General features: G+C 41.2%; 1 protein-coding gene across 6 annotated transcripts in view; it reads right to left on the reverse strand.

The window, feature by feature from the left end:
- Window positions 1–15,819: 15,819 nt before the first annotated feature.
- fam126a (family with sequence similarity 126 member A) overlaps window positions 15,820–20,023 on the reverse strand; it is a 52,142-nt gene continuing 47,938 nt past the window's right edge. For 2 of the 6 annotated variants that reach the window (XM_012964934.3, XM_012964933.3), the window contains exon 11: window positions 15,820–17,191. In XM_012964934.3, coding sequence (XP_012820388.2) covers window positions 16,602–17,191 — 590 coding nt within the window. In that variant the 3' untranslated portion in view covers window positions 15,820–16,601. 6 annotated transcript variants of the gene reach the window in all.

Raw genomic sequence — 20,023 nt, forward strand, 5'->3', positions numbered from 1 at the left:
GAAGGAGGCGCAGACGATCACTGGTCTGTTGGGGGTACATTCTGTGGGGGCAATTGGGGGCACTATGTGGGCTGGCTACTGTCTATGGGGGGTACTGTGTATGAGGCAATTGGGGGTACTGTTTTTGGGGGCACTGTCTATGGGGGCAATTGGGGGTACTTTGTATGGGGGCACTGTGTGTGGGGGCTACTGTCTATGGGGGGTACTGTGTATGAGGCAATTGGGGGCACTTTGTGTGGGGGCTACTGTCTATGGGGGTACTGTTTATGGGGGCAATTGGGGGTATTGTTTATGGGGGCAATTGGGGGTACTTTCTATGGGGGCAATTGGGGGTATTTTCTATGGGGGCAATTGGGGCACTGTGTATGGGGCTACTGTCTATGCGGGGTACTGTGTATGAGGCAATTGGGGGCACTGTATGTGGGGGCTACTGTCTATGGAGGGTACTGTTTATGGGGGCAATTGGGGGTACTTTCTATGGGGGCACTCTGTGTGGGGTCTACTGTCTATGGGGGGTACTGTGTATGAGGCAATTGGGGGCACTTTGTGTGGGGGCTACTGTCTATGGGGGGTACTGTTTATGGGGGCAATTGGTTCTATTTTGGCCCCTATAGTAGGTGTTTTTTTTTAATTATTTTATTTTTACGTCCGTAATATTTGGGGGAGGGGGCACCAAAGTAAATTTCTGCTTAGGGCACCCATTTGGCCAGCAGCGGCCCTGAATGGCACAAGTCTTTCCAAGAATCTTCCAGATTATGTTAATATCTTTGGGTTTTGGACTGATATTATGGGCAATCGGGTACCCAAATACTGCTGGCCATGTAATGTATTCCTCCAGTCCTTTCAGTGGGGGGGGCGGGCACAAACGGGGGGGGGGGGAGGTCTGCTTACTTTAGAGTAGAGAAATCCCTCCTCCCTGGCTGCTCTCCTACCAAGTTCATATTTATTTTTATTGATTCCAGTGTTTCCCCCCCTGCTGGTACTATTTCTCTACAATATAGTAAAAGCTTGTCTGTCAGCTGTGTACATAAGAGTTTAAGATATACACATATATAAACTTCCCCTGTTTGTTATTTTAGATATTGCCACATACCATGCACTGTAATTAAGATTATGATGATGATGTGTATGTATTGTAAATAATGTATGTGTTATCGCCCCATTGTACAGCACTGCAGACTGTAGCTGCTTTATAAACAAACTATAATAGGAAATCAAGGAATACATAATAATCCACACAAACAAAAAAAGAAAAATCCACAGCAAAGAAAAAAAAACAATTTACCAGCAAGGTGACTTCTGTTCTCTCCCGTAATGACCACAATCCAGTCTTTTTGTATGGTTATTGTCAGCGCTGTGCTTGCCAAGTTTGCAATATCAGCTAGGATAATAACCACTGCATAACAGAGCACCTGTTCAATTACAAACACACCTTTGTTTAAATGGGCCAACATTTTTGGACAAGAAATGTTCTTTTCACTGTGGGGGAATTGGTTATGCAACCCCAGAAAATATAATCACCAACCCGGAATACTTATCCTCTGAGCACTGCATTGCCATCTTCAAGGATTTCCCAGGGATGCCTGGCAGCCATCCAGGAGCATTAGCATGTGCATTATAGGAACATAATAGACGTAGGCACATGCTCAGTATAGGAACATAGTAAATGTTAGATTACTGCATGTGGGAAGGGTCCTCGACAGCTGGAAGGGATCCCTGGAAAACTGCTGTGATGGCAGCACAACACATAGAGAGAAAAAATAGCTGGCCTGGGGTCCAAGGTTAGAAATTATTTTCATTGGGGGAGGGCTAACAAATTGGGACCCTCAATAAAAGCATTTTCTTTGTACTTTAAATGGACTAGACACCCCCCCGGGTTCAGCATTAGTTTAAAGAATAGGGAAGCTCTTGGGGTAAAGCTCTTGGCTGTAAACTTTACTTAGGAACCTCACCAACTCTGAACTTTTGCTGCAGCTTTCATCCCACTTCCACAAGTACCATACTGTATATGCTTTAAAGGCTGAATCACTAGCTGAAATGAAATTATTTTTGGCACCTGGCATCTATAATATCCCTGTCACCCTTGCTCCAGCCCCAAATTAACTCTTTCCCCCTGAAAAAGCTCATTGTGCTTTTATATATTTTTTGTTGTTGTTTCTTGCACTTTTTTTTCTTATTTTTGTCATTGTTTTGTTCATTGTGTTCCAGTGTTATAGTACGAGTGTATGCCTGCATATCTGCCATCAGTACCTACTGCAACTCACTGCATATAATGTGCTGTTTTTGTAAATACAGACTGCATCTCACTGTATATAATGTGCCTGGGATGTTAGTACCCACTGCCTTTCTTGCTATAGAACTAACTAAAACACATTTAATCTAACTGATCCTAAACACAAATGGATGGAGAACCCCTCACAGAAGTGCATGCATGAATACTCTTACATCCTAATCATTTTAGGGTGAAAAAGCCCTCCCACCCGCACAGTATTTGTGGGAGTCAGTGTGAACCGCAAAAGGTAATTGGGGAGGTTCATTTTTTACGCCAGCAGCAAATCCACAAAGTCTCACATTAGCTTTCGGTCAGTCTGTGTATGGCCCACAAACAAAAAGTCACCCTCTGCCTATGGGGGACTAGCAGGAGCTATGGAGGCAGTGCCACAGGACTTGGTGGGGGAGGCGGGAGAGCTTTGTCTAACAACATGAGCAGCGGAGGCGGCAGAATATCCAGCAGGGGAGGAGGTTGGATTGTGTCCGGCGACGTTGGGTGGTGTAAGTAGTTTACTTAGGTGCCCAATTCTCTCAGCCCACCTCTAATATTTAGTGTTTATTCAAATTTAATTTTGTGTGCATTTTAAAAAATTGTGGTAAGATTGTCCAAGCGGCGTAACTAGCAGGGACCCATCTAGTGGCATTACTAGCTAACATCTAGCACTGGTATGGGGGTGGTACAATTGGCAAGGGAACACTGGGGTGAAAAGTAACCTTATTGTTTTTACAAATAAGTACTAAATTATATGTTTTCACTTGAAATTCTGTGTGCAGCATAATGTGCTCTGTGCTTTAGCCTCACACTTGCACAGCTTAGAGGAAACAGTGAATAGTTCTTTTTTTTTTTTTCATAACTAATGACTACTTAATATTGTCTTTTTTGCCACTGAATTTTCAATAAAGTCCTTCCCCACAGAGTTTAAATTAGCATTTTATCTGGGTGTAGGAGGCACAGTCAATTCATTGAGTTGGCACCGGGAATGAACCCTGACTGGAGTCAGAATCTCATAATTACACTGTTCAGCCATTATGTTTTCACTATAAGGGAACATTTGATTTACTGGACATTGTGCAGTAGGATTTCATTCTGTAATTACAACTTACTGTGAGCCACCCATGCCATATATGTTCTATGTCTGTTTTATAAGAGAACACCAGCATCAGGACTATACAGCAGGCAGTAACGGAGGAGTTCTGGATAAACAGCGAAGCATGAGCAACTGCAGAGGGAAAGGATGATAAAAACAATGACATTTTATTCTTTGAAAGGAATTAGAATATTATATTCATTCAAACTATTTATCCTGGAATTAAAAAGTAAAAATACGTAATTTCTTATCATTATTGTACAAATGCAGCTTTATCTTAGCTTTGCCTCGGTCCCCAGCATTTGCCTAATTCTCTCCTCTTTTGCTATTCATCCACTGACTGTCAGCTCTGTAGCATCTTTCAAGAGGGCTTTTTTAGGGCTTTTTCAAGAGGGCTTTTATTAAAGGAACAGTAACACCAAAAAATGAAAGTGTATAAAAGTAACTAAAATATAATGCGCTGCTGCCCTGCATTGGTAAAAGTTGTGTGTTTACTTCAGAGAGTCTACTATAGTTTATATAAATAAGCTGCTATGTAGCCATGGAGGCAGCCATTCAAAGGAGAAAAGGCACAGGCACATAGCAGATAACAGATAAAACACCATTGTATTCTACAGAGCTTATCTGTTATCTGCTATGTAACCTGTGCCTTTTTTCCAGATTGAATGGCTGCCCCCGGGGCTACACAGCAGCTTATTATATAAATTATAGTAGTGTTACTGTAGCAAACACACCAGTTTTACCAGTGCAGGGCAACAGTGCATTATATTTTTATTACTTTAAAGCTCTTTCATTTTTTGGTGTTACTGTTCCTTTAAATGCACTGGTGGCTCCACAGTATCACTCTGGAAGACCTTTAGATGCTACAGAGCTAAGACTGAGAGGAAAAATAGCAAAATCTAAACATTTGATGCCTTCTAGTTATATATATTGTGGTAGAATGGCCCAACAAATGAGAGAAAAGGTGAGTTTTCCCTTCAAGTTCTCCATAGTGGGAGATATAATCTTTAAGGGAGAGGATGAGAAACCGAGAAGGTTTGCTCTGTTTAAAAGGTTGTGCTGTCTGGCCCTGAAAGCTATAGGGTTCTGGAAGGAACAAACTGATCAGGCGATCCATTCCAGTAGTCCAGCTCACCTATTGGAGCTTACTTTCCACAGGAAGGCTGTCCTGTGGAAAAGGTATTTAATTGTATAGGCAGGTGTGAGACAGTCTCTCAGAGCAGGGCACAGAGCAGGAAGGATACCTTTCTGTGTTGGAACTCCCAGAGGGGCTGGGGGTGCTGCCTGCCACTGCCAGAAGCAGAGGGAGCCCAGACTTGAGAAAGCTGCCAAGAGACTGAGGATCTAAGGAGCTGAAATGAAAGCTAGGAGGCTGAGCTAATCCCCCCCCCCCCCAGTGTTGTGAGTACAGGGGTGACCCCAACATTTGTGTTTTCTTACTGGTAGTCCACAAGGGCCCAGGTTAGTGAGGGAACTCATTTAATGTGTGAAGGTAGCGCCCGGAGGGCAGGATTTATTTTTATGATTTGTTTTGTATGCTGAAATGGGCACCCCTGTGATCCAAATAAACATTTTTTTGTTTTTTGCATCTAAGACCTGAGTGTGCGGCATATTCTTTCTAGTTTTATATATAAAACCCCTATGTAATAAAAGACACATAATTTGCCCAGAGCAGTAACCCATAGCAACCAATGAGATGTTTGCTGGAATGCGCTAATGTTCTGGAAGTGAAAATCATAGACTACTGCGCAGAATGCCATTTCTACACAATGAATATGAATACAACATTGTGCAGTAAAATGCGCCATATCTCTATAATGTAAGCAGGGCACAACCTTAACATTGCTGTTTTAAGGCAAAACTGAAAGTTGTTATTGATGTTCGTTTTGATGAGATGCGCGCAGAAATATCACAGCCTTGACAACATGACATTTACACAGTTCAATTATTCAAAATATTGATTAACATTCTGACAGGTACTTGATGAGGCTGGGAAAGGAATTGTTGCTGTAGGAATGGCTTGTGGGGAAGCATTCATTTCTGTGACAGTCCTGCTAAACTGATAGAGCAGAGAAAAGCTTCTGAGCACAAAAGGTATTCACTTGCCTCATGATACATACATAGCACTGCCTTACAACCTAAACACGAGAGCCTTTAAGCCTCACTTAAGCAATTATAGAAGAAGACTACTACAAATTACTATGTGCCTATGATCAAATATGCACCCAAAACTGCTGGTTTAGTAGCTCAGATACAGTCAAGGAAAAAGTGGAGTCAAGGATTACCGGTGATGTTGCCCATGGCAACCAATCAGCAATAAGATTTTAACAGAAAACCAAAGCAAAGCATCTGATTGGCTGCTTTAAGCAACACCACCGGTGATGTTTTACTCCACTTTTGCACAGCATGATGGTTCCAGGGTTCCATACGCACCAATTGCCACAGCACAGTTGCACCAAAGAATAGGGTGCGCATGTCACTTGCACACTGAACACCAGAAATTATGCCAGGAAGACTTATATGCAGAAATATGCAGTGCAATTAAATGATTTGGGATAAAGGGTATGTGCAGTTGCATCCACTTTGGTGAATTGGCCACAATTATGGAAGACACAGCACATTTGCATCAAGAGAATCACCATTTGCATCTACAGTAATGCTGGAATTCTGGGAAAAACACTGTATTGTGAGAAAAAAAACATAATTATATAATAAATCTTTGAGGCAATTACATAAAAGTTGAGGGTAACCCTAATGGCTCAATAATGGGGGGGAGGGGGGGGGAAGGGTGCAAACGTTGGGATGCCACTGTCCCAGTCCTCTCCCTATTCTCTGCAGAGCTTTATAGTTTAGTTATTTTATAAATCTGCTGTAGAGTAGTAATTTCTCGCCCCACAGGTGCGCGTTTCTCTTCTGGGCAGAATTATTAAGACTCTATTTGTAACTGAACAGCCACAGCATTGGCAAATACCAGTGCTAGCAGATCTAACAAACTCTTTTTTTTTTAGCACGGTTGGAATGGAAGCTAAGGAGAAATTGTTATATTAAAATGGGAAAAATTGTTTGAATTAGCCCCCCAGTCAGTACTCACCAACCCAATTCCATTCAACTAGAAACAAATGGCTGAACCTGACTGTCGCACCTTGCAGCGCGATGTACTTCCCTGCCAAAGCTCACTGCAAAAAGAAAGACATTAGGGCGATGTTTTAGCTAATATTGATATCCTGTTTTACCTTTATTTCTTGGCTTCCTATCAATCCAGTCACCAATAAACGCTCCAAATACCAATACAGAGCCAGCTACCACTAGGCCAAAAACAGCTGTCAGAAGCAAGTTATGTCCATAGAGTTCAATTAGGAAGACAGAGATAGCAAAATGCCACATGCGATCCCCCTACAAACAAACAAACAAAAACGAAAAACAAACATGAGATATTTGTTTATTATTAGGTACTAATAAATGAAAACTAAATAAATACTAAGTCTGATGACAGTTTTAAATGCTCCTCCAGTATATAGTTCTGTATAATGGGGGGATTAAAGGGTAATAATGCAGGCACAGGCCATATACTCTAGCAAAATGCTGTCCAACTGGCAGCCCGCGGCTTGTGGCCCACCTGTCTGGCCCCCCCTGTATTGTTTAAACATGTAATCCCCTGTACTGTTCACACCTGTAAGTCCCTGCATTGTTCATACCTCAGGATCAGACTTTAAGCCCCCACATTGTTCACCTATTCACACCTCAGACAGACAGGAGCAGTGCCAGCACACAGGCTGCATAGGCCAGGCAGAGTATGGCCATACTTTGCCTGCCCTATGCTGCCTGTATATGCCATTCTCTGCCTTCCCTACCCTACTTATGTAGAATTAAAACAGCGGGTATATAGGCCGTCAAACTGAAGGCTGCATCAACGAGCTGATGTGGTTCCCGATCTGACAGGAAAATCAAACCTGTCAAATCAACACCTGCCGACTTTAGGGCAGATAACAGTTAGGTAGGCCCATCGGAGGCACCCATACACTGCCTATGTAAGGCCACCTTAACACTATGAGTACAATGATCTTGAAATTCCCATACACTAAGAAATAACTCACCCAGATGGATAGAGCACAGCTAACATAGATTAGAAATCTTGGATTCACAAGGACATTGACTGCTGGGCCTGAGAAGACAAACAAAAGCCTGTTATACAGTGTGTATTCTGGCACTATTGTGTATGTACAGAAGGACGGCTTGAAACAACAGGGATGATCATTGTTACTGACACTGTTAGTTGACAAAAGCTTTATTTCCTGTTTATGACATTACATTTCTCATAACTCTCAAATATACTTATTGTCTTTTTTTTGTTCCCCATTTACTTAAACATAAATAAGTGACTTACAGGAAAATAAAACAAGCACAATAAGTAAATATAATCTCTTTTATTAATAAAACTGAGAATTTACAAACAAGGTATTAGTTGCCAAATTAAATTTTAATAATGTCATTACCAGTTCTTTGCTGTTTGCTGTTGACACCAGGGGGCGACACCTGCGCCCTTTCCTTTACAGGACCCTTGGGCTCTTCTAATTCTTCCAGCATTGCCGCTTTCTGTTTAAACAACAGCTTCATTACTATCAACAGAGTGTCAGTGGTGGCACAAAATGTAAAGATACAAACGAGTTCACGGTCATACAGTTTCAATTTGACCTTTGTTATTACAGGTATGGGACCTGTTATCCAGAATACTTGGGACCTGGGGTTTTCTGGTTAAGGGGTCTTTCCGTAATTTGGATCCCTATACCATAAAACTGCTAAAAAAAAACTTTTATAGATTATATAAACCCAATAGGATTGTTTTGCCACCAATATGGATTCATTTATTACTACAGAGAAAAAGGAAATCAATTTTTAAAATTAGAATTATTTGCTTAAAATGAACTGCTTTCAGTATAATGGCTTTCCTAACAATGGATCCCATCCCTGTATAATAAAAACTGTTCAGCTAACGGCAAGCAAACAAGTTGTCATGTTTGACCACACGCTGCTTGCGGTAAAGGAATTGTTCACCTTTGAATAAACTTTTAGTATTACATTTACATTGATATTCTGAGACACTTTTCAACTGGTTCTTATTTTTTTAAAAATTTTTGTGTGTGTTTTTTTTTAGTTATTTAGCTTTCTGTTCAGTAGCTCTCCTGTTTGGTATTTCAGCAGCTATATGGTTGCTAAGATCTTATTTACTGTAGTAACCAGACAGCCGTTTAATGAGAGACTAGAATATGAATACGAGAGGGTCAGTGATCCCACTTTTGGAAGATGGAAAGAGGCAGAAGAAGACGAATAATTTAAAAAATATAAAAATAAATTATGAAGACCAATTGCAAAGTATAGGTAATTCTTTAACAGACTACATTAACTTAAAGGTGAACCACCCCTTTAGGCTAATGTCCCACTGAGCGGGTTAGTCGCCCAGGATAGATACACATTGCTTCAGCTTTCCGAATATGTGCAGAGGTGCCTGCAGAGGAAACATTGTGCGACTTCAGAAAACCAAAGGGATGCGTAGGCCTTTGCACCGACGATTCCTATTGTTGCCAGTGGGAAGGCATTTCGGAGGGATTAGTCGCCCGTGTTAGCAGAGATCTATGGCGGCGACTAACTTGCTCCGTGAGACATTAGCCTTAAAGGAACAGTAACACCAAAAAATGAAAGTGTATAAAAGTAACTAAAATGTAATGTGTTGCTGCCCTGCACTGGTAAAAGTTGTGTGTTTACTTCAGAAAGTCTACTATAATTTATATAAATAAGCTGCTATGTAGCCATGGAGGCAGCCATTCAAAGGAGAAAAGGCACAGGCACATAGCAGATAACAGATAAAACACTATTGTATTCTACAGAACGTATCTGTTATCTGCTATGTAACCTGTGCCTTTTCTCCTTTTTTCCAGCTTGAATGGCTGCCCCCGTGGCTACACAGCAGCTTATTATATAAACTATAGTAGTGTTACTGTAGCAAACACACCAGTTTTACCAGTGCAGGGCAACAGTGCATTATATTTTTATTACTTTAAACGCTTTCATTTTTTGGAGTTACTGTTCCTTTAAGAAGATGCAGCTGTATCATGCAAGTCCCATTAGAAAAGATCACAGAACAGCTTTCATTCATGAAACACAACTATAAAGCAATATCTTTGCAATATCACAGGCCAGTAATAGGAACTAGGCTGCATCTCTCAGCTTGCAAATTGCATACACTGTAACCAGCAGAATAATAAACATCCCCTGTGCTCCGCTCTGAATGCTGCCCAGTGATACTCACCATCCGCAGGCACAATCACAACTCTCATTGGTTCATGTGTAGGTGTCACACACTTGGCAAAACTGATTAATCAAGCAAGAGAGACCTTCTTATGTGCAACGGAATACAATTCATTGGGTAAAATAGAGAGATGTGTTCACTTTATAAAACTTAGATATTCACTTGCCAACATATAGCCCATTGTGAGAAAATGCTGGAAGTGCAAATGCTTCGTGTTTGCTGTGAAAGGACAGCCAGCACTTTCTGCTGCACGTGACAGCCTGGCACAATGTGCTCTGTCTGGGGTCATAGTGAGCGATGGGAGTCAGTGGGGCGAAACAGGCGGCTAGGGAGCCCTGAAATCTGGCATCACTCCACAACTCTGTTTTAAAGCCATCCTGATGGAGAAAGGGGATCTGGCTCTACACAGATAACTGGGAACCAGATTAAAAAAAGCTTTAAAATATTTGCGTGAGTATTCCAGTCCAACCCTGCCTGTAGCTACATACTGAACTTATAGTATTAAAAGAGACAGTCATTCTCTGCTTTTGATTGTGTATCTCCCACTATTGAGCAGTAATATAAAATTATCTGATAATATAGAATTATAGTTTATTTCTGTAGAGGGAAAATATACCCCCCTTCCTTTTGCTCTGTTTATGTAGAAAAGGTGTAAAAACACTATCTGAACTGCCAAAATTAAATATTTTTTACACAGACACACTTGATTCTATACATTGAAAAGAAAGCATAATAGTTTGCCTGTGCTCACAGGGACCATGCCCCCACTACCCCCTTTCTATGTCTCCCACACACTTCCATTGTGAAGTGATGGGTGGATTCTGAGACTTAAAGTAACAGTAATGCCAAAAATATAGTGTATTAAAGTATTTAAACTATAATGTACTGTTACCCTGCACAGGTAAAGTTGTGTATTTGCTAAAGTAACGGTACTATAGCTCATATAAATATGCTGCTGTGTAGCCATGGGAAAAAAGGAGAAAAGGCACAGGTTACATAGCAGATAACAGATAAGCTCTGTAGAATATAAAGGGGCTTTATCTGTTATCTGCTGTGTGCCTGTGCCTTTTGTCCATTGAATGGCTGCCCCCATGGCTACTCAGCAGCTTTGTTTATATAAACTATAGTAGTGTTTCTGAGGCAAACACACCAGGTGTACCAGCACAGGGCAACAGTACATAATTTCGTAATTATTTTTTATACACTTTCATTTTTTGGTGTTACTGTTCCTTTAAAGTTCCTCAGCTTTCCAGTGGGTGGTGCACAGATTCTCTGCAAAGCAGAGAGACTTCATGTCCCAGAATCCATCACTTTACAATGGAGGAGAGAGAAGAGTTGCATTAGAACTTTCTCCTCCCCCAAGACACAGAGAACGTACGCATTCACGCATCCGCACCACACTTCCGCATCCCCCGGCTTCGTCGTGGCCCACTAGAAATCCACGGGGGATTGACTGGTGGACTGCCATCGACGTCTTGGCCACCCCTGCATTACACTGTGAGCCTAAGGCAGGGTGAGAAATGGTTTGTACAAGTATCATGGTTTTCATTCAATTTGGAGATGTGTCTACCTGTGTATACAGAAGCCCAACTGAATGAGCCCATGGGCCATTTTAATAAGTTGGCAAAAGGGGCATTTGCCCAAAGCCCTCTAGCACAGATTTAATCTGGGATAACCTTTAGCAGAAGCATCCTGCAGAGATGGCAGACCCCACATTTTAACCAAAAAAAAGCTCTACATTATAGGGCTGTTGGTCTAGGACGGCACACTTGGGATCTTACCTACTTCAGTAAGCCCAGACCATTTTTTTCAGTGTCTGACTTGCTATATTGAACTTCACATGCTTAAAGGTTATTCTATTACAAATTTCTTGTGGCAGTGGGGACCCACCAATGGAATTTTGTCCAGGACCTGCTGGTATCTTAAAGTGGCCCTGAGCTCATGTCAGAATAGAGGGAGGGGGGGTATATTTTCCCATTTTGCATGTTTTTTTTTATTGAAAAAAATGTGTACATCTATATCCACAGAAGGCACAGGCTCTTTCTTTTCATTAGGATTCAGCCTTTAAAGGGTGTATAGCTTAGAAATAAAATGGGTTTTTAACAACTTTGTTGTGCAGGTCTCCACGTTGGTATTTTTTATCTGAGTATCCATTTTGGTCCTGATTGTCTTGCAAGTGCTATGGATGTCAGACACCTGGCAGTGCAGAAAGGCCTAGAGGTTTTAAGAGGTTTTTACAGACCACATGCAACAGGTGACTCTTTGTGGTTAGGACTGCAGCCAACATATGCAAAGACCAAAACCAGGCAACAAATGATTCCAGCCATCATGTAAATGCCTACTAATTGATTATATTTTCACTTAAAAGCTAGGGGGCATATGTAAGGCTAACAGGGGGCTGATTCTTGGCCTGAAGAAAAATCCATGAAATGAGCCCCCACACTTGCCTCCTACCATGCCTGCGCCCGGAAGCATTGTCTCCACCCAGGTACAGGCACACGCGGCAGATATCGGCCGTCTGCCGGGTTCCAGCATAGGGGCCGATTCTTGGCCTGCGTTTTTCTGCAGGCCAAGAATCAGCCCCATGTGGCACTAGCCTTAGACAATGTGATTCTCTACCTATTGTGATGCCCACAGTAGGAATCCTGAAATAAATGGTTAATGAAGGGCCAGGTGGAGCGTGGAATGTAGCTGTGCAGACTGCCCAAATGTGCCCTCAATTGCAAAAAATACTGGTTTTATGGAACTGAGATGGCTGCTGTTTAGTTTTGACATTTCTATTGATTGCCATATAGAACCTTAAAAATCTTATAGAGGCTGTGCTGAAAAGTAATGTGCTTTAAACCACAGACTTAACAATTTTCTAGGCTGCCAGTAGCTCCAGGGTCCCCCTGCGTCAACAGGCGTACTTACATGTGATCCAGATCAGAGCAAATTGAATGCATTGTGGCAAATACAGGTGAGAGAAGCAGGTTTGTACACAAGTACCTTTAATAAATTGTATCAATACACTCAATGACAGTGTCCATTTAAGTGCAGCTTCAGTTGTTAAATAAAGCAAAAGTGGGGGGAATAGTTTTTATAAACCGAGTAAAATTGTAGCCTCACAGAGCAGTAGTTTCTAGCTGCTGGGGTCCGTGATCCCCATATGAAAGGCTGGAAAGAGTCAGAAGATTGTGGAAAATAATTAAAAAATTATTGAAAATAAATAACGAAGACTAAATAAAATGCAGCTGAGAATTGGCCGTTCTACAACATATTAAAAGCTAACTTAGAGGTGAACCACCCCTTTAAAGTAAAACACATCAGACCACAACTCCTGGGGCCACAGTCGGTTCAGTCATTATTACTGCACGTGAGCACCATAATCACACCGCACAGGGATGATCTGGAAACACCAGCTGCCGCAGATAATAGGCTGCTCCAAACTGGAAATTCAGCCGAATGTTTGATTTCTTAATCTGAATGCTAGCAGTGACAGCAAAGCTTAAAACTCAAACCATCTGTTCAGTCCTCATACTCCCTGGCTGTGCTCTGAGTGCATAACTAAGCATTAGGCGCTGTGTATGTGGGAATGCTGCCTCTTACACTGCACATATGCATTCCCGGTAATGTCTTATTAAATTAGTAGGCAATGCGTTTGTATGCTATGCTACTTACATTACTCATCAGGGCTATTAAGCCAAACATGCTAAGCAGGACAGTTCATTATCTGCACTTGCACCGGGGTGGGGAGGGGGAAACTGTGACACTTTAGCTATAAACATCCTACTCACCAAACAAAGTGCTGAGGCAGTGAGAGGATTGCCAAATTTACCAATCTAATACATTTTTTTTTTTTTTTTTTGTAAAGGACACTAGGACAACTTTCATGCTTATGTGACAAGGTACAAGCTACATATTTATCTATAAGCAGTATGTCAATTAAGCTGGCGAAAAAAGTGTGCTGCCTGTGATGATTTATAAATATGGGCACAAGACTATTAGTGACTCAGTACAATTGCAAGCAGCCAATCACAATAAGCCTGTGATCTGCGTTGTGAACATTCCTCAGCCTCAGATATCGCCACTAATTTTTTTTTTCTATGTCTAGATAAATGATTATTTTGATTTAATTGAAACAGACCAACATTATAATGCCCTATTTCCTCAGGGGTCAATTATGTCTGCAAGTGCAGCGAGCAAAGTGCATCTCTTTTTCCTACTATGCAGTGTTTCTCCCCAGAATTCGAGTGTCATTGAGTTCAGAAGGGGGCATTGCTCCAGAGCAATTTCTCTGCATCTTGCATCAATTTTGCAGAATTGGCCTAAATGCACAATTGTGTGGAAGTCTCTCTGGTGTCATTTTTGGAGTTTGCCACATGAGTGACATCTGCCTCTGATTCTTTAGGCGCAATTGAACTGTGTTTATTAATACAGGGCGCAAAGGGAACTCTCGAGCTAGCGCCTGGTTGGAAGGAGTTGGTAGCTCAAGGATTCCCCTGCCTCAATGGGTGCAACAGCACTTGCTTCAGAAAAAGGGCACGAGTGGCACAGAGCGCAAATATGTACCAAAAGTACCTTTAAAGGAGAAGGAAAGGCTAATAAAGAGTTAATCTCAAGCTGCAGGCATACCTTCAGTTGTCTCAATAGTGCCCTTAAGTCCCATATTTCACCTGTTCAGATGATCAGAAGCCAAACAGGAAGAAAAAACGCAGACCGGTGTAAAGAAAGTTCCCATAATGCCTCGCTCCTGCACAGACACCCAGACCAAGGGGCGTATTTATTATGCTGTGTAAAACTAATTCGCTGAAAAAACGGAGTAAAAAGCTGTGTAAAATAAATAGAAAAGATTGCCATCTGAACGCCAGATATTACGCTGTTATTTTCCATAAGTTCCGGTGGAAGAAAAAACGCGTAAAACAATTACGCTGATTTTACGCCGTTTTTACGCCATTTTTACACGGCGAAGCCTGGCGATGTGTGGCGTATTTTCTCGAATGTTTTTTACACAGCATAATAAATATGCCCCCAAGTGTACATGCTCAGTTAGTAAGACTATGAGTCAGCTTCCTCCAGGGGGGGAGGGTGAGAGTTCTTAGCATTCTTGAGGGGGCAGCAGGAGAGAAATGTGTGTCTCTGGCACATGAATTACAGACACAAGAAATCTTTTGACAGAAGTCAGTGCAGCGTTTCTGTGAGTGCTTATGGCTGTATTTACATAGACCTTTCTGATAAAGCCTACTTAGTTTTTACCTTTCTTTCTCCTTTAACCAAATGGGGTTTAATGTGCAACTGACTGCAAGTAAACTGCAGGGGCACAAATGTGCTTAAACTCTATCACTGCACTTAGAATTCATTTATTTGGTGTGGACTTGCCAGGGGTCACATGGCTACTTCTGAGTGCTGTAAAAAGTGTAAAAGTAAGGAGATAGGATGATGAGTGCATATCATTATTGTTGAATGTATGCAGATGTGTCATCCAATTGGCGGAGTACTACGTTATGATTAAAGTGAGATACAGTGGTGTGCTTATGCTCAATACCCTAAGGGGCAGGCATATGATGATCACAAAAATGACAAAATAAATCCAGCAGGTTTTATAAAAAAACAATCATCAAGAAATGGTACAGGTATGGGACCTGTTATCCAGAATGCTCAGGGCCTGGGTCTTTGTGTAATTTGGATCACCATACTTTACGTTTACAAAAAATTAAAAATTAAATAAACCCAATAGGATTGTTTTGCCTTCAATAACAATGAATTATATCTTAGTTAGACTTAAGTACATTCTACCATTTTATTATTACAGAGGAAAAGAAAATAATTTTTTTTAAAAAGTGAATTTTTAAAAATGTAGCTGTGGGAGATGTCCTTCCTGTAAATTGGAGCTTTCTGGATAACAGGTTTCCAAACAACAGATTTGTGGCAAGGCCACAAAGGCCCGAGCCTGGGGCGGCACGTCAGCCAGAAGTTTTGTTACAATCGGAGCACTGGGCTCTAGGCGCGCGTCCCCTGTGCTCCAGGTGTAAGATGAAAGGGTGCGCTTATGTGCAATCCTGGGGCTGGCGGGGGGAGGGACAGAAGGAGGAGGACAGCCTCTGGGTGCACAGAAAAAAAATCGGCCCCTGCATGTGATGCTAAAAATTGAGGAATAAAAACACAAGCAATCCAAAATTATAAAAATATGCCATTTATATTCTTTAAAAACAATCAAAAACATACAACATGCTGTAAAATACAAACTATTTACATCACAAACAATTTACCTTACAACATTTTATGCTGGTTGTCAATGTTATAATGTGTGTGATATGAACGGTACTGGTTTTGTGTGCCCATACCATCAAACTGATCAGCTGACTGGACCAGCAGATGGCACTGTTAATGTTAGACAGTAAAAAAGACGGTTATTTAGCAGTCCTTAGCAAAAAAGAAACAAGAAAAAAAAAGCACATGCATTGTTCTATTTACAGTTATATGAGAGAAACGGATATGGTGTCTGCACCCTAAAGCTAACTATGTTAAACACATCTGCTTCCTTTAAAGTTGTCATTGGCTATCAGGCAACATAGGTAGATGTATTCTAAACAGAAATGGAGGCATTGCCCATGAGCAGACTGCACGCAATCCACCCCTGTGGAGCAGGACATGTTCTCTTGAGGTCTGAAGAGATCACAAAGACACTGCATTGCAGGGTTCTTTGGCAAAATGCAGATGGCCACATGTAAGTGCTGTCGATGCACCTATGGGCAACAAGGTATAACAATTATATGGCTGATCTTAAAAGAACTATAAAAATAAGTTAAGGTTTAATTCTGTTAACAAAGTGGATAAAGTTCAGAGTAAAAGCCTGTGAATGCCCCTGGTAGTATAGTCTCAGAGCACTGGTAATGCCAGATATGAATGATGCAGAACAGGGATTCCTATGATCTTCAATCCTGACAGCTGTTTTTGCATTAGTCTGAAGATAGTGTTATGCAGATACTAGGGGATCTTGGCTGGTTTTGCTGGTGTCTACTGGGCACTGAGAGCTCGGTCCTCTCTGAAATATATATTAGCTTTTCCTCCTGTAGACTGCACGCACTAAACCTATTTGTCTCTGTGCTGACTCCGGCACCAGTGCTGTTTCCATGTACAGGATTATTAGCTGCTGCCGATGCGCCACTCATCTGCTCAAACGATTTACTAAAAACAGCAGTTGCAGTTCTTGCAAGACTATGGCTACCAGGCTTGGGCAGAGACTGACTGGTTGTCAGAGTCAATCTCTTCATAGAAACTAATTCCAGGTTCTCACTCAGGGCCCTCTGGTTCTGCTTTCTGCTGAGATGTTCCCGGCAAGAATCTCCAGCAGATTCCTTTTCTTTCCCCCCTATTCGGCTTCCAAGAGACCTTCTCTGGGGCTTCCCAAAGGGTGGCTTGCTGAAGCTGTTGCTGTTGCTATGAGATAAGGCTGTCTGACTTGTGTTAGATGCAGCCCTGGGGCTAAATCCTTCAGAAACCTCAGATATTTCTGCCAGCTCATCCTGGCCTGTTAAATCTGCTGAGTCTGCAAAACAAGGAGAAGCAAATCAGTTTTCCTCCTGGCAGCAGGCAAGGGAAGGTTTTTTAGTGGAATACTTACCTGCTTGTAATTAAAGGACATTAGTGTGGATAAGGTAGAGAAGAAACCAACTACATCTACAGAAGCATGCCCATTCTGTGCTGATTGTGAGGGAAAAAAGCCTTTCACCATGCAATTAGAAGAAATCACCTATAATCACCCAAAGCTGATCTTTTTGAGCACTAATCATAACAAATACAGAACAATTTCTGTAGAGATTATGGAAATGATTGATATTGTGAATCATCGAGAAGAGACCTGAGGGACTAACAAATGGAAAGGTCACACTTCTAAGGTGCCAGCAAGGCTTTAGATCAGGGATGGTCTAGAGCTTCCAGCATGCTCATGTGCAACTAAAGCACAGCCATTACTTGCAGCTGGATGCAAATGGACTGTTTTCTACCTAGAGGTAATGCAGTTTGCCCCATAGAGAACAATAAAATAATTCATATCTAAGTACATGTGACAAAGATTACCCATCTGTTTATTTACTAACCAGTGCTTCAATCAGAAGAATCCATGATAGGGGATTCAAAATAATCCCACAGTAACAGCTGTTTAGGAATGCTGCAGCCAATAGAAGAAGGCGGTACAGGACTATTACTGACTATTAAGGGGTAATTATATAACTGGCTAAGATCTTAAGGCAGTAAACTAGACCTGAGCATGCCTTGCATTTCACAGCCGTTTGCTCTCACATGCTTCAGGGGTGGGAAGTCATGTCATGCTCTAAGTTGTGCCCGTGCACAATGCCAGTAGAAATAGAAACATGCAAGCCAAAATCAGAGGTGAATCTCCTTGCCTTCTAACCCATGCAGTGTGACCATTTCACTTGCAGGTACCTTGGAGCCCATCTATCAGTGATCAGTTAACACTGCACTCTGCCAGGTGAGGCCACGCCATCCTCCAGCAATTTCCTTACAGATTTTTGCCTTCTGATCTCTGTCACTGCTTTGCCCTCAGCTCTAGGCTCTGCGGAGGTTTCCTGCACTGCCTGCATATGCTGAACATCATTCTCAGTAAGAGCTCTGCCTCTCTCCCCATTCCCGGCTCTTTCTCCAGACACACTGGTGACACTAATTTCAGGTATGACAATGTTGGCCAAATCTGAGGAATCATTATTAGTGTCAGGTTCTTCTAAAATGGGAAAACAAGACAAAGATGATGATGGCTGAAATGGAAAACAAAGTAAACAAAAACCAAGGGTGTGAATGAAATCTAAAAACTTGGGTAACATGAATTATGAAGAATATGCACCAGAATTAGAGGACATTAGTTATGAACATCAATAAGAACTTTTAAAATGGTATTTTTCACCCTCAAGGTAACACCATAAGGCATATTGATCATAGAAATTGTTATTGTTTACCCCTGAAATCCCCCCCGCCTCCCAGTTCCACCAACAACTGTTTAGTCATAGTAGTTATGAATACTGCACAGGGTAGGATTGGATAAGATGGAGGAAAAAAAAATAATTCCATTGGTCATCCACAGCACCTTAACCACTGAATAAGAATGATCAGGAGCGGGTTGGTACTAATAGAGTACCTGGGACTTTAAGCCCCCCTTCACTTTACCATAGAACAAAGTGAGTGAGGAGTTGCATGGTCCTCGCAAATCAAAGACAATTATGACTATTTTGGTTTCCTCTGAGAAGTCATGTGTGCCTGTTTAGAAAATATATTATATATCACATATATATTTATATTATTATTTTTTTTTAACAGTACAGATAGCCCAACTGAATTAATGTTTGTCGTAAAGGGGATATTTTTCCCTTCAAATATAGTAGCATTTTTCTTTATAGGGGTGGTTTGTCTTAAGGTTAACTTTTAGTATGTAGAATGGCCAATTCTAAGCAACTTTTCAATTGGTCTTCATTATTTATTTGTTATAGTATTTGTATTATTTGCCTTCTTCTTCTACATCTATTCAGCTTTCAAAGGAGGGTCACTGACCCAAACAGTCGAAAATCTATTGCTTTGTGGGGCTACAGTTTTATTGTTACTTATTAGAACTTATTTTTCTTTTCAGGTCCTCTCCTATTCATATACCAGTCTCTTATTTAAACCACTTCCTGGTTGCTAAGGTAAATTGTAGCCTAGCAACTAGATCACTGCAGCAACTCCAAACTGGAGAACTGCTGAACAAAAAGTGAAATAATTGAAAAAAAACTACAAATAATGAAAAATAATGACCAATTACAAATTATTGTAGAATAGCACTCTCTACATCATACTAAAAGTAAACTCAAAGGTGCCCCTTTAAGTAAAATTCTTCTGCAGGGATTTGGGCAAATAGAGGAAAGTGTAGTTGCCCATAGCATCTACTTGATGGGCACTTGATAAGTATTCAGTTTTGTTCAGTCTACTATTGGTTAGAAAATGAAAGCAAATATATGTTACTATAGACAACGGCATTGGTGCAATTTATTCATCTATTTATAAATATACAATAGGAATAACACTGTATGGTAAAGCCACACTTTTTCTTACAATATAACAGTCTGGTGAATGTGGATATATTTCTACTCACTTAACGATAACGGAGAGCTCTACTAAATAACAGAACCCGGTTTCCAATCCAATTCCCACAATGGCCCAGACTGTATAACAGAGAAACAGTCAATGATTCCTAGTGAACAGCCAAGATAAAGTCTCCCCAGGTAAGGGGACCAGCAGCCAAAACCCAAGGTCCATGTTGAACAGAGCACAAATTTGACACTAGCACAATCAAATATGTACATGTACACAATACAGCATTAATGTCGCCACCATG

The sequence above is a fragment of the Xenopus tropicalis genome, chromosome 6, assembly GCF_000004195.4.
Source record: "Xenopus tropicalis strain Nigerian chromosome 6, UCB_Xtro_10.0, whole genome shotgun sequence".
NCBI classification, from domain to species: Eukaryota; Metazoa; Chordata; class Amphibia; order Anura; family Pipidae; genus Xenopus; species Xenopus tropicalis.